We start from the raw sequence: 12264 nt of genomic DNA on the forward strand, positions 1-12264 counted from the left end.
TAACATTGTTTTTATATATCTATGAGGCACATGCAAATATAGCTTCAGTATTTAATGAATTCATTTAGACCATGTTTGAGAAGGAAACTTAGTACGATTTCTGTGTTATTTCTGTCACTTCTAATAAACCTCGTGTCTGACTTTTCCTGATTAGTTAGAATTACTCTATTTGTTGATCCCACCATATTGAAAAAAACAAGTGAGTTTTAAAAATCTGCATATATTTTTTTTACCACTATTGAATGGAAAGAATTTTGCTTATTAAATTTTATTTTATACTTGGATCCACAATGGTGATATGTATATATTCAAATGACATTTCTTTTCTTAAATATTTAATTGAGTTTGTCATTTAATTATGCATTAGAAATTCTTCAGAGGATAATTGCCATTTAATGAACAATCAAATTGATGCTCATTTTTTTGTTTTTGTTTCTTTCAATTTCCCATTTAGAACAAAGAAACAATTTCTTTGCCCTTTCATTTCCCTGCAATAAAAAGCTTCAAGCTAACAGGGCTTCTTTTGTTTGGTTTCTGTTCCATCAGAATGGCAGTATGCTGATTAACTGCTGCTGAGTTGTCATCAAAAATCTTCCATAACACAGAATATACATATTATCTCTAGATTCACAATGATATTTTTTGTATGTATATTTTCAAGAGAAATATGAGTGTTTTGGGGAGAAAAAAAGAACTACCACCAAAACAAAGAACCTTTCAAAACTATGCAATACATATTTTAAAAACTTTTAGTATATGATTTTTATGTAGAATTCATGAAATTTCCTTATTTCCTGTTTAATAAACAATATATTTTCTGAGCAAGATTAAATTTTTTTGATCATGTTTGTTTAGAATGTCTCTAAATTTGTAAAGTAGTTAATGGTAGAAAATGAAAGGATGGATCTTAAGCCACAGTAGATTTCATCCAAGAGAATGTGGTAGAGATGTTGCTATTCCCTATTCCTGATATTGTCATGATTGTATGGCTGTGTCTTATACAAATGACTTGTGAAACCAACCCTGCCTTAACAGCCGGCATCGTAACCTTCATGTTTCCTTTTTCAGGGTATATTTCCTTCCAGCTACGTTCACTTGAAAAATGCCTGTGTGAAGAACAAAGGGTAAGAATGAGTTTTATTAGTAGTTGGAGGATTTTCACAGAACCTTTGCTTCTTTTGGAATTCGAAAGGCATAGTAATTGTCTTGAAAAATGAACTGTAGAAGATCATACCATTGTCTGTGTTCTTTGTTAAAGATATATTGCATTAAGACCGTTGGTGGAGAAAATTAAAAAACCCCATCTGTGCATGCTGGACAACAGGATCTGAGGGACTGGAGGTCTCTCAGTGTCCACAAATCAGGGAATCAGCCTACGCTTGAGCAGGAGTTGGTTCTTTTTGGTTTCTTGCTACTTAGGGAAGCATGTCAGTCAGACCCATTAAATGCTGTCATATTATCTCAAACCCCAGGAATTTCCTAGGTTCACCACTGATTATAAGATGCATAGTGTGTCTTTCTCTAAATGGGCATAATAACATATTCTTGTGTGACCACTTCACAAAGCCATTATTCTGTTTTAGAGAATGTCATTTATATGATGCTTTGATTGAGCTCATTGATCACCTAGTATTTCTAATACATTAAAAAAATTTCTAGTCTATTTCTAAAAGAATGTGAAGTGGCAGTCACTTTAACATAATTCCTATAAGATGTAGCAGAGTAAAACAGAAGAACTTGCCTGTTTAAATAGTTAGCATGAGCAGATCATTCATTATAAGGGGCCATGGATTTAGACACAAACATTTGGTGTCAGTGTCACAAGGGCTGTTCACATGATCATTGCATAATTTTCATCTTATGCCAACAGAATACAGATTCCGCCATAGAAATTATATTTTTTCTCAAATAGTGATAAATAGCAATTTGTTATTTGAATTCTTAAAGCATAGTAATGGTATTTTCCAACTCGAGTCTCATGACAAAAATTCCAAAGAGGCTATTCAAATAGGTGATTCTTAATTTCCCCCCAAGTAAAAGTATGGTATTAAATTTCAGTTCAGTGAAATAGCCTCTGCAGTGGCTACGAGTCTATGGTATAAATACTTTGAGAGTTCCCTACATGGGTAAAACTTAAAGAATCTCAGAGACCATTACTCTACATGTCTTATGTGTGTGAGCTGCTTTAAGCATGTTAATAGTAGTAGTCAGTATCTATTATTGAATAATAATTGAATTAATTATAATAATTATAATAATTATAATAATTAATTATAATAATTAATTCAATTATTATTCAATAATAATTAATTCAATTATTATTCAATTATTATTCAATAATTAATTCAATTATTATTCAATAATCTATTATTCAATAAGCATAATTCTAATTCTAATAGTTACCACTACTACTACTGATCTTTTAAGAAATGTGTGTCCTTCAGAAGTGTGCAGCTATAATGCACCAGAAGCATCAAGCCGAGTTGTTGGTCCTTTTGAAACTTTCCTACCAGGCTAGATGTGACAGCGTTCAGCCCTCCTCCAGCAAACCAGAGGATACTTCAGAATACACTCCAGCCATATGCTTACTCTTTGTTCTATCCTTCTGTGCTAGTGATCTGGGCTTGGCAAAGTGAAAACGCCATGGGCTACCCCTGTTTCTTAAAGTGTCCATTTGAACAAGCCTGTGCAACCAATCCTCTTTGCTGCCTTTACCTCAAGCCCAACCCTGACCTCCCACAACTCTGCAGTGCCAAGGGCATCATATGCTCTGACCAAGGAAGAGAAAAGAGAGAATGCTATGCTAGCAAAGATGATGTCAAGCATCTCTCCACTTAAAGTCTATCCCTCAAAGTGAGTTGGGGTAGGATATGATTTTTAAATAAGTACCTCCTTTTTTAAAATCCTGGTCAGTAACTGGTGTATATCTGATCCCCTTCCATGAGCCCCAGGAAGTTTAAATGTGGGTGAAGGTACCTAAAAATTGGGTTGTGTAAGTTTAAGACTTTCTTATGGGGTCTCCACCTGACACCAGGTATGATGGACATTGTGCAGCAGAAGAGCAGAAAAGCCCAACATTAGTTTCTAAAAAAGAATTATTGGAATTGACTTAGACCCTAGGTCTTGGGCTGTTACTGGAAGAAAAACTATGGCCTGAAAACATCTGAGGGCATGTATTGCCAGATGATTGCTTTCCCAGAGAGGAACATCTTTGGGGTTTTGGTATTACCTGTCTTATTTTAAGTAGATTTACGGCCCACTAGGATGAAATAATGGAAAAGTCCATCCCAGAATAACTGAACAAAATATAATTTCAGAGGTAACTACTTACGACAGACTATTTGAACACTGATTTTGGTTTTGGAGTAATTAATAGAAAACAGTCACCTTGCCTAAAATGGCAATTTTATGCTTAAAAAATTAAATTTTGCTTGGACAACCCCCAATCAACTTCTCACAGACTGAATTGTGTGTATGTTCTTTCTTGTGTCTTCAGATCAATGTAGCACTGATGGAGGTCCATTAAATTATAGTTTACGGACTGGGAGGCCACTTCTGTATTGTTTAATTCCTACTGAGGTCATGTCACTTTTTGAATGTTAAGTAGGATGTCAAGTTTTCCTGGAAATTCAGTGTTTCCTCCTTGACCTTGTATAGGATCATTTTATAATTTCCATCTCCAAATATTCATCATTTAAATTGCAACAGCTGCTTCAAAAGCAAAATAAATGTACTACCATTTAAAAATGTCATATGCAGGCTTAATAAAAGGTTCTGTATCTGTCACAGTTTATATATTACTGTTTACTTTTATTTCTAGTTTAAAATCCCAGTTTTACATTTTCAGCTGTGTTTAAGCTCTAGAAAGAAGGAAAATATTCATAGGGCAAGTATTTTAGCAGCACTGTGAAATGAGGAGATGAAACTCCGTTGGGAAAAGAATCAAGGCAAGATTTTAGTTTCCATATGTCTGACAAGAAGATTTTACAAAAGACAATTATACACACTTTGGACATAACATGAAAAAGGAATCACAGAACAGTTATTAGCCTCATGCTAAGAAGTAATTTCCCCTTGATCATTAGACAACATGGTTCTGTGTCTAATATGTCATTACTTTCTATCTATTAGACGTTTTCTTGAAAACAATTTACTGAAATAAAGAAAATAGTCTCAATCAATATATCAGTTGCATTTTTTGGGAAGCAGTGGTAGCAATAGCCACTTAACCACTTTCAGCTGCACACACACACACACACACACACACACACACACACACACAGAAAGAATCTGAAAAAGGAAACTGGAGATGAAGATTATTATATGCCAAAGGTGGGATACAGAGGACAAATTAAATCTTCTCAGCCGGCGTGGTGGCTCACGCTGGTAATCCCAGCACTTTGGGGAGGCTGAGGCGGGTGGATCACAAGGTCAGGATATCGAGACCATCCTGGCTAACACGGTGAAACCCCATCTCTACTAAAAATACAAAAAGTTACCCAGGCATGGTTGCAGGTGCCTATAGTCCCAGCTACTCGAGAGGCCAAGGCAGGAGAATGGCATGAACCTGGGAGGCGGAGCTTACAGTGAGCTGAGATTGTACCACTGCACTCCAGCCTGGGTGACAGAGCGAGACTCCGTCTCAAAAAAAAAAAAAAAAAAGAGTCTTCTCTTTTATTTCCCCCATCTCCTCATGCATATTCTCAACTTCAGGACCACCATACACACCCTACTAGATATTGATATAAATTTTTTCCAAGGATAGTTTCTGACTTTTAGAGAAGAAATGAGAAGACTATGTTACTGTAATCAGAAAGAGGAACGTTTTGGAACAAATATTCAAATATCGGTGATGTCATAAGCCCTTAGGTTCTATGCTGTATGATAACATTACTTAGAGTACTAATCATTTTTCATGGTCCTAGTTTGCAAATAATAAAAATGAAGTGTTACTGAGATCAAGGGAGTGTTCAATTAGTATCTTACTGTCTAGTTACTTATAACACCGAGTCAGTTTGGATGCCCACAGCCATCAATCATGTCCTGATGATTAAATGGTGTTCCTTTTACTCTCTTTGAGTCCTGTAGTCATAGCCCTTGGAAGGCAAAAGTCACCTCAGAGTTTATGTAGCCCAGTGACCTCATGTTATAGATGAAGGCTTTTGGCCTCAGGTTAAATGAGTTACTGCCTAGCCGTGAGCTGGTACTGGAGTGGAACTCTTCTGATGTTGTTCCTTCTTCACCACGCTGCTCGAACTTGGTCTGTTGAAGTTCTTGGTCTGTTGAAGTGGCTGATCGTTCTGGTATTGTCCTCCCGTAACCCATGTAGCATTCCTCACATTAACTTACAACCAGATCCTGGTTACTGTCTGCAGAATGAACAATAGCTAGGCAACTTTCTTTCCTAGTTATCTTTTAGAGTATTTAAAACAAAATTGTTGTCTATGGTATTTACATATATACTTTTTCTTTTTTAATTTCACAGACAATTTGAAATGGTTATTCCCACTGAAGACTCTGTTATCACAGAAATGACATCAACATTAAGAGACTGGGGAACCATGTGGAAACAACTCTATGTGGTTAAGTAGCTTTTTAATGACACGATTTTTCAGATAAAGAATTGTTTTAAGAAATACATGAACATGAGTAAGCATTAACTAATATAGCACCTTCTGCAAGTCTCTAGGACTCCTTGGGGATATAGATATTAACAAGACAGTCTTGTTGCAATCTCTGTGTCCACTGAGCATGGGTTTTGTAAGTTATTTTTCAATACCACAGGAATATAAAAGATTATTTTTCTGGCATCTAACCAAATAGGATGGTTTACATGGACTATTGTTGAACCTCCTGAATATTTTTAATTTTCAGGGAAAAATAAAATTCAAGACAATTTTGATGGCAGTGGTATTTTATCAAATTCAAATTCTATAAGTAATTCAAGTATACTGTAAATGACAGACTTCTTAGCTAGTATCAATGAGAATATTCTAAATATACTAGAGAAAACAATGTTTCTTGAGGGGAAAAAGGATCTGTGTTTTGGAGATATGTAGTATGTATTTATTTACTTATTATAAGTAATCACATTGGGAACTTATATGGCAAATCCCATGGTAAGTACTCTTTGATGCAGTATCTTCTTTAATCCTTATTACCACTCAAAGAAATAATAATGATAATCACATCCAACTTATAGATGAGAAGAATGAGGCACAGAGAGTGAAGTAAAGTAGTCACCCTAGATCAAGTAATGGGAAAGTGGCTGAGCTGGGGTTGTGGTGTGAATATGGTGCTCTCACTCTGAACCCCACTGTAACTGCGGAAGTCTGGGCGTGGTGAAATATTGGGGAAAACCCCATGCTATTTCTTCTTTTATTTTTAAAGAAATTTGTAGAATAGTTTAATCATTTCAAGGGATGAATTCAAAATACAAATGTGTACTTATCCTCACAAAATGATTTAAAACAGCCTGTCAAAGAAAAAATCCAAATTAGTGAGGGACACTGGCAGAATGATAGTGTTTATTGTCTGTTACATCTAAAATGCAATAGGGTATTTCATCGAGGCAAGAAAATCTTACAAAGTCACTAGCGAAAACCCTTTGATGCTGGACTTCTCTGATTAAACCTCCTGGAGCTGGTAGCTTTAAGACTCACTATGAAAATCCACAAGACAACCTTAGATGAATTGGCAGAGCATAGGTTTTGTAAATACCAAGTCAAGATAACCAACCTCGAGGGCTCTGTGCTAGGGAAGTGCAAAGAAATGCAGATCTCCTTTTTAAATTTTCTTTTTTTTTTAATGTTGGAAAGAATTCAACATCTGATATTATTTCACTTAAAGTAACATTGTGCTTGGCACTAACATGGAAAAAGAAACTATTTGAAATGCTCAAACCACTGCATTCTAAATACCTGACGTAAGAGTTATAAAAATAATGACAGTGTGAGTGTTGTCAATAGCTGAACTAGAACACAAGCACTTTTCCTTTTATGTAGCTACTAGTGGGGACCAAAGTTGAATTTCCTCTGGATTCTGCCTTATCTAGCTATTTTCACCTGTGTTCGAGGTTCCAAATATCTATTCTGGGGACAGACTTTGTTGGTTTGAAAATCTATATGTTGTAAACTCTACAGGTAACCTCTTCTCCTCCTAGTGTTCTGAGTAATTGGGAAAGAGATACTTACCTAAATGTTTCCCTGGACACTGGAATGGTAGTCCATTAGTAATTGGGAAAGAGATACTTATCTAAATGTTCCCTGGACACTGGAATGGTAGTTACATTAGAAACAAATATTAAGTTTAACTCAGAGGTATTAGATTTTTGACACTGGGAGTGAAGCTACCTTGGCCATGTCAGACCTTTGGTTTCTCTTTTCCTAACGTAAATGTTTTGTCACAAATGTTTTGGTTCAAGTTCCTCATGCTCAAGTGTGTTTAGGTTATTGTCCATCCTCTTTTCCAACAGTTTTAAGGCACCTAGCTTCTCTACTGGAAGATGTTTGATGAGGGCCATAATATTTTATAAATTGTTAGCAATTTATATGACAATGCTTAGCATAAAAGCACATGATGAATGCTTGAAACATGCTAGTTGCTCTTTAAATAACATTGCTAAGGGCTTAAATAATGGTCTTTATAAATACCACTTAATAATCAGTAATGTAACCACTGAGGAGAAATATAGCAGCCATCTTTTACTGAGTACTTTTGTGCAGGCCCTGAGCTGGACATTTTACATCTCTCTTTCCTGGGGCTCTGCCAGGCATTTTTTATTCTTGAATCTTATCAATGATGATTTACCTAGGGTCTCATGCTGAAGTCTCAATCTAAATCTAAGTCTGTTGCTGCCAAAATCTGTACTGTTTTCATTTTAAGGCAAATAAAAGCTCATCCCTTTCTAAAACACTAAAATACTCTCAATTAACTTTTTGCTATATTTTTTATATATTTCCAGAATCTCTTGGTATTATTTTATTCTAAGTGTTTAATATTGTGCCTTACCTGTTTTCATTTAGCACTAAATCAAAAGCATTTTTCATATATCTGAATAGCCTTCATAATTATCCAATGTTTAAAGAATCATGATTTTATGACTAGATGTTCAGTTGTAGACCTTTTTCTTATACTAGTAGGGCAGGTTTGCTGGCCAGGCCTGTGGTATTTCAGCGTTCTTGCCACACCTGGATTTTCTTCCCTCAATGGAGAACTGACCAACTGATTTTCAGCTTTATAAGGGATCCTGCAACCTTTTCATCTTAGTGTTGTTTTAAACTTAATACTAGAGATGACATCACAGAAAATCAAGTCCATCCTACCAAACAACTACAGGATGCCTTTCCCAAGAGAAGGCAGGTGACTTTCTCCCTGTGACAGTCAGTTCAGAAAGGTGCTGTCTTTGCTATATGAGATTTGACTTGTTTAATAACTTGCTTATATAATTTTATTGACTTAGGTGGACTTTTCCTTCCTACATTGACTTCCTCAAGTGTTTCTTGATCTTCACTGCTTATTATTTTGTATCGCCTATAGACAACCTACCTCTTCAGATCCACGAAAATTAACATGTTTAAATCAAGCTCTTCATTCATGCATTCTCCAGCTGCTAGGGATACACAGGCAGATGGCCATTGTGATTGAGCACTTACAGCCACAGGGAGGACATGGACACTGAGCAGTTAATTACAAGAGTATTGTGTTACAGTGGCCTTGTAATGGCTTGTATGGGAGTGTATAACGTGAGTTAAGAGTGAGAAGCAATAGAAGAATGGGCTCAATAGAGTGCTTTCAGAGTTCAGAGAGAAACAAGGTGATTTGTATTGAGCAGGATCAGGGATGGCATCCTGGAGAATGCTTTTTGTTCCTCTGGCTAATTCGTCTGACCTGCACATCACATGAACATTCTTCAAGACACCAAGTACTGAAAAAGCAAATAACACGTCACTACTTTTTAAAATAAAAAATATGTGATGACTGAATGTCTTTACCCATCACCCAGAATAATTTGATATTTCTGGCAGTTTACAGCTGTAGAAGACTTTAGATGGATGATAACCTCAGTACTTTCATATCACTACTCATGAAGTCCAGTCATAATCTTTGAAGAAAGTAAAAGCATAGCTACTGGTTAAGAAAGACAAAGGGTAAATAGTTAGATAAGATTTACTCTGGCCGGGCACGGTGGCTCATGCCGGTCATCCCAGCACTTTGGGAGGCTGAGACAGGCAGATCACGAGGTCAGGAGTTTGTCCAGTCTGGCCAAACATGGTGAAATCCCGTGTCTACTAAAAATACAAACATTAGCCAGGCATGGTTGCATGTGCCTGTAATCCCAGCTACTCAGGAGGCTGAGGCAGGAGAATCGCTTGAATCTGGGAGGCAGAGGTTGCAGTGAGCCAAGATCACGCCACTGCACTCCAGCCTGGGGGACAAGAGCTAGACTTCGTTTCAAAAAAAAAAAAAAAAAAAGATTTACTCTGTTGTCTCTGGGGTAACGGATATATATTTTGGTTTTGGGAAAGAAACAGTATTTGGAGGGGGCGCATTCTGGACCAAGCCCAAAACAATAACAGTACTCTAGTACTAGTAACAGCTAATACTTACATATTTTTTCTGGGTCAGGCATCGTTCTCAGAGTTTTAGTAATTCATTAATCCTCACAACAACCCTGGGAAGTAGGTACTATAATACCTGTTTTACAGATGAAAAAACAAGCACAAAGATGTTAATGAATTGTCAAAGCTTTTTCAGCCAGTAAATGGCAAAACTGAAATTCAGATTGAAGTTGCTTGGCTCTAAGTAAGTTGATGTTCTCTGCCACTGTGCTGTAGTGCTCTCTGCACAGTTGCCACCACTAATCCATAAAACAGCCTTGCAGAAAGAATGTGCTGCCCATGTACAGATAACAGAATTGATACTTAAAGTCTATAACACTAGTAAGTGACAAAACCAGGATTTTAACTTGTCTGCTTTCCAGTAAACCACAGAGCTTAAATGAATTTCACAGGCGATTATCTTGATTCTCCACGATTGTTTTAAAAGTAAGAAAGAAAGCACTACCTTTTTAAAAGTCTAAATACTGGCCCAATAATAGCACTGCGTGTCCATCAATGAATGAATTTGTGTGCCCAACTTCTGAAAGGGGATCCAATGAAGTATTGAAACCAATATGCAAGAAATATAATTGGAAAACAATGTCTTCCATTTCATCAGCTTTAGTTGCATGCAGCCATGGCTCAGAGAAGGGAGAAAAGAATGTGAGCAAAAGTGATCAGGGAAGATTTCCTGATGGAGGTGGAAGGCAAGCCAAACCTTCTGGGATAGTAGCATTTGAGTAATGTTTAAAAAATAAATAAAAGGAGCTCTTGAGAAGTAAAGTTGCATTTCTGGACATGAGAGCAGTGTTGTGAAACTTAGATGAAGCATATAGAGAATGCAACGAGTGTGTTTGCGGACAGTGAGCGAACAGTTTGTCTTTAACAGACATCTGTCCAGAGTGGCAAGCACATAGTGGAAGGGGCCCCTTCCCTTTCCTTTTTGGTTACCCCACAACTCAGTATGGAGACTGACTGCCAAACCTCTACGTGTTTGTATTTCTTAGCGAAATGAAGGCGATCTCTTCCACCGGCTGTGGCACATCATGAATGAAATCCTGGACCTGCGGCGGCAGGTGCTGGTGGGCCACCTCACCCACGACCGGATGAAGGACGTGAAGCGCCACATTACTGCCCGCCTTGACTGGGGCAATGAGTGAGTATTGAGCATCACAGGGCGGCCTCTAGTAGGTGAACACAATGGAAGTGACATAGGCCTGAGCCAGAACGTGGTAATGTCACTGGAAGCAGTCCTGTGGGCTTTTTCATGTTTCTTGTTTTTGGAGGCTTAGTGCAAACTGTCATTGATAGAGCCAAGAACCATTTCTTCTCAAGCTGGTGTGGGCAATGAAATGTCGTTTGTTGTCTAGTATCATATGTGGCCTGATGGTATGGACATGCTCATGGAAAATGAAATGTTCACAGCAATGAATTAGATGTGGCTTCTGGCTAAAATGGATCCTATTCTCAAATAGGCTTTAGGTTTGGCATGTGGATTTGCTTTTAAAATATATCTCTTCCATATCATGGTAATAGGTTACCAATGTAATCTGGAGGGAGACACTAATATTAACAGCTTCTGTGAAAGGTCTTATGACAAGTGCACTGGTGGGGCCTTTTCTTGTTGCTGTGATTAGTCCTTTGTATTACGTACATATTAGCTACTTTGAGGAGCTGCTTGAGGGAACTCAGCAAAAAGCTGTTCTTGACCAAGATTTATTTTTAAACAAAACTGTGACTAATTTAAAATACCAGCCACGTACTGAAATGGTAAATCTAATCACTGAAAGCTCTGACCAAGGCTGATATTGTACTAAATGCGAATATTAACATAGAAGTGAGAAATTAGAATAAGCCACCTTTGACTGAGATCCTAGGGTTGCATGAGGTTTAGGTTTAAAGCGGTGACATGGTTCCTTAATAACCCACATGGCCATATCCTCCCTTCTTTTCCTCTCTCCAAATCCCCATTTGCTATTTCAAAGGATCTTAGGGCAACAGAAAAAAAAGGAAAGCAGACAGAAATGAAGAAAATGAGGGGAAGTGAACCACGGGTAAATTTGCCTCTTACTGAATGTGGAAAAACCAATTTGAAGCAGAATGCCACTTCCCATTACCATAGGAAATCACTTAGTCAGAAGCCAGGTTTGATTCTTCCCAAGATGTTGCACACTCTGAATGTGAATACCCAGACCTACTAACAGATTTTTAAACCTCCATCACACTCAGAGGACTTCTGGTATTTTGTTGAATAGGATGTGCCGTTCATCTTTTTACAGACAATGAATAGAAGAGCCCAATTCATTTATCTCTAGAAGATTCATTCCTGTGAGAAATGAAACAGGTACAAATGTGGAGAGGCAACAAGAGCACAGGACTGGGAGCTCTGCTTTCCTAGGACCTGAAGCAAACTCCTTAACCCTCTTCATGTCAGTTCCTCATCTGTTGAAGGAGGAAGTTGAACTAGAAAAGGCGCAAGGCCCCTTTCAGCTCCAGGATGACATTTAAAACACACAGCACCTCCTAACAGATTAGACTTCCCAGCCATTTACAGGGAACTTCCCATCCTGCCATGGGAATGAATTTCACAGGAGATTATCTCGAATCTCCATGATTGTGATGTGAGGTGGAATAGGAGTGGGAGGGGTCCGTTGGAGCGAGACCT

At 37.5% G+C, this 12264-nt stretch overlaps 1 protein-coding gene across 6 annotated transcripts in view; it reads left to right on the top strand.

Annotated features, from left to right (window-relative positions):
* DOCK4 (dedicator of cytokinesis 4) overlaps window positions 1-12264 on the top strand; it is a 475353-nt gene that overhangs the window by 203948 nt on the left and 259141 nt on the right. For all 6 annotated transcript variants that reach the window (XM_050782626.1, XM_050782628.1, XM_050782623.1 and 3 more), the window contains exons 4-6: window positions 1069-1124; window positions 5486-5582; window positions 10607-10755. In XM_050782626.1, coding sequence (XP_050638583.1) covers window positions 1069-1124; window positions 5486-5582; window positions 10607-10755 — 302 coding nt within the window. The remainder of the gene's footprint in view (window positions 1-1068; window positions 1125-5485; window positions 5583-10606; window positions 10756-12264) is intronic.

The sequence above is a fragment of the Macaca thibetana genome, chromosome 3, assembly GCF_024542745.1.
Source record: "Macaca thibetana thibetana isolate TM-01 chromosome 3, ASM2454274v1, whole genome shotgun sequence".
Classification (NCBI taxonomy): domain Eukaryota; kingdom Metazoa; phylum Chordata; class Mammalia; order Primates; family Cercopithecidae; genus Macaca; species Macaca thibetana.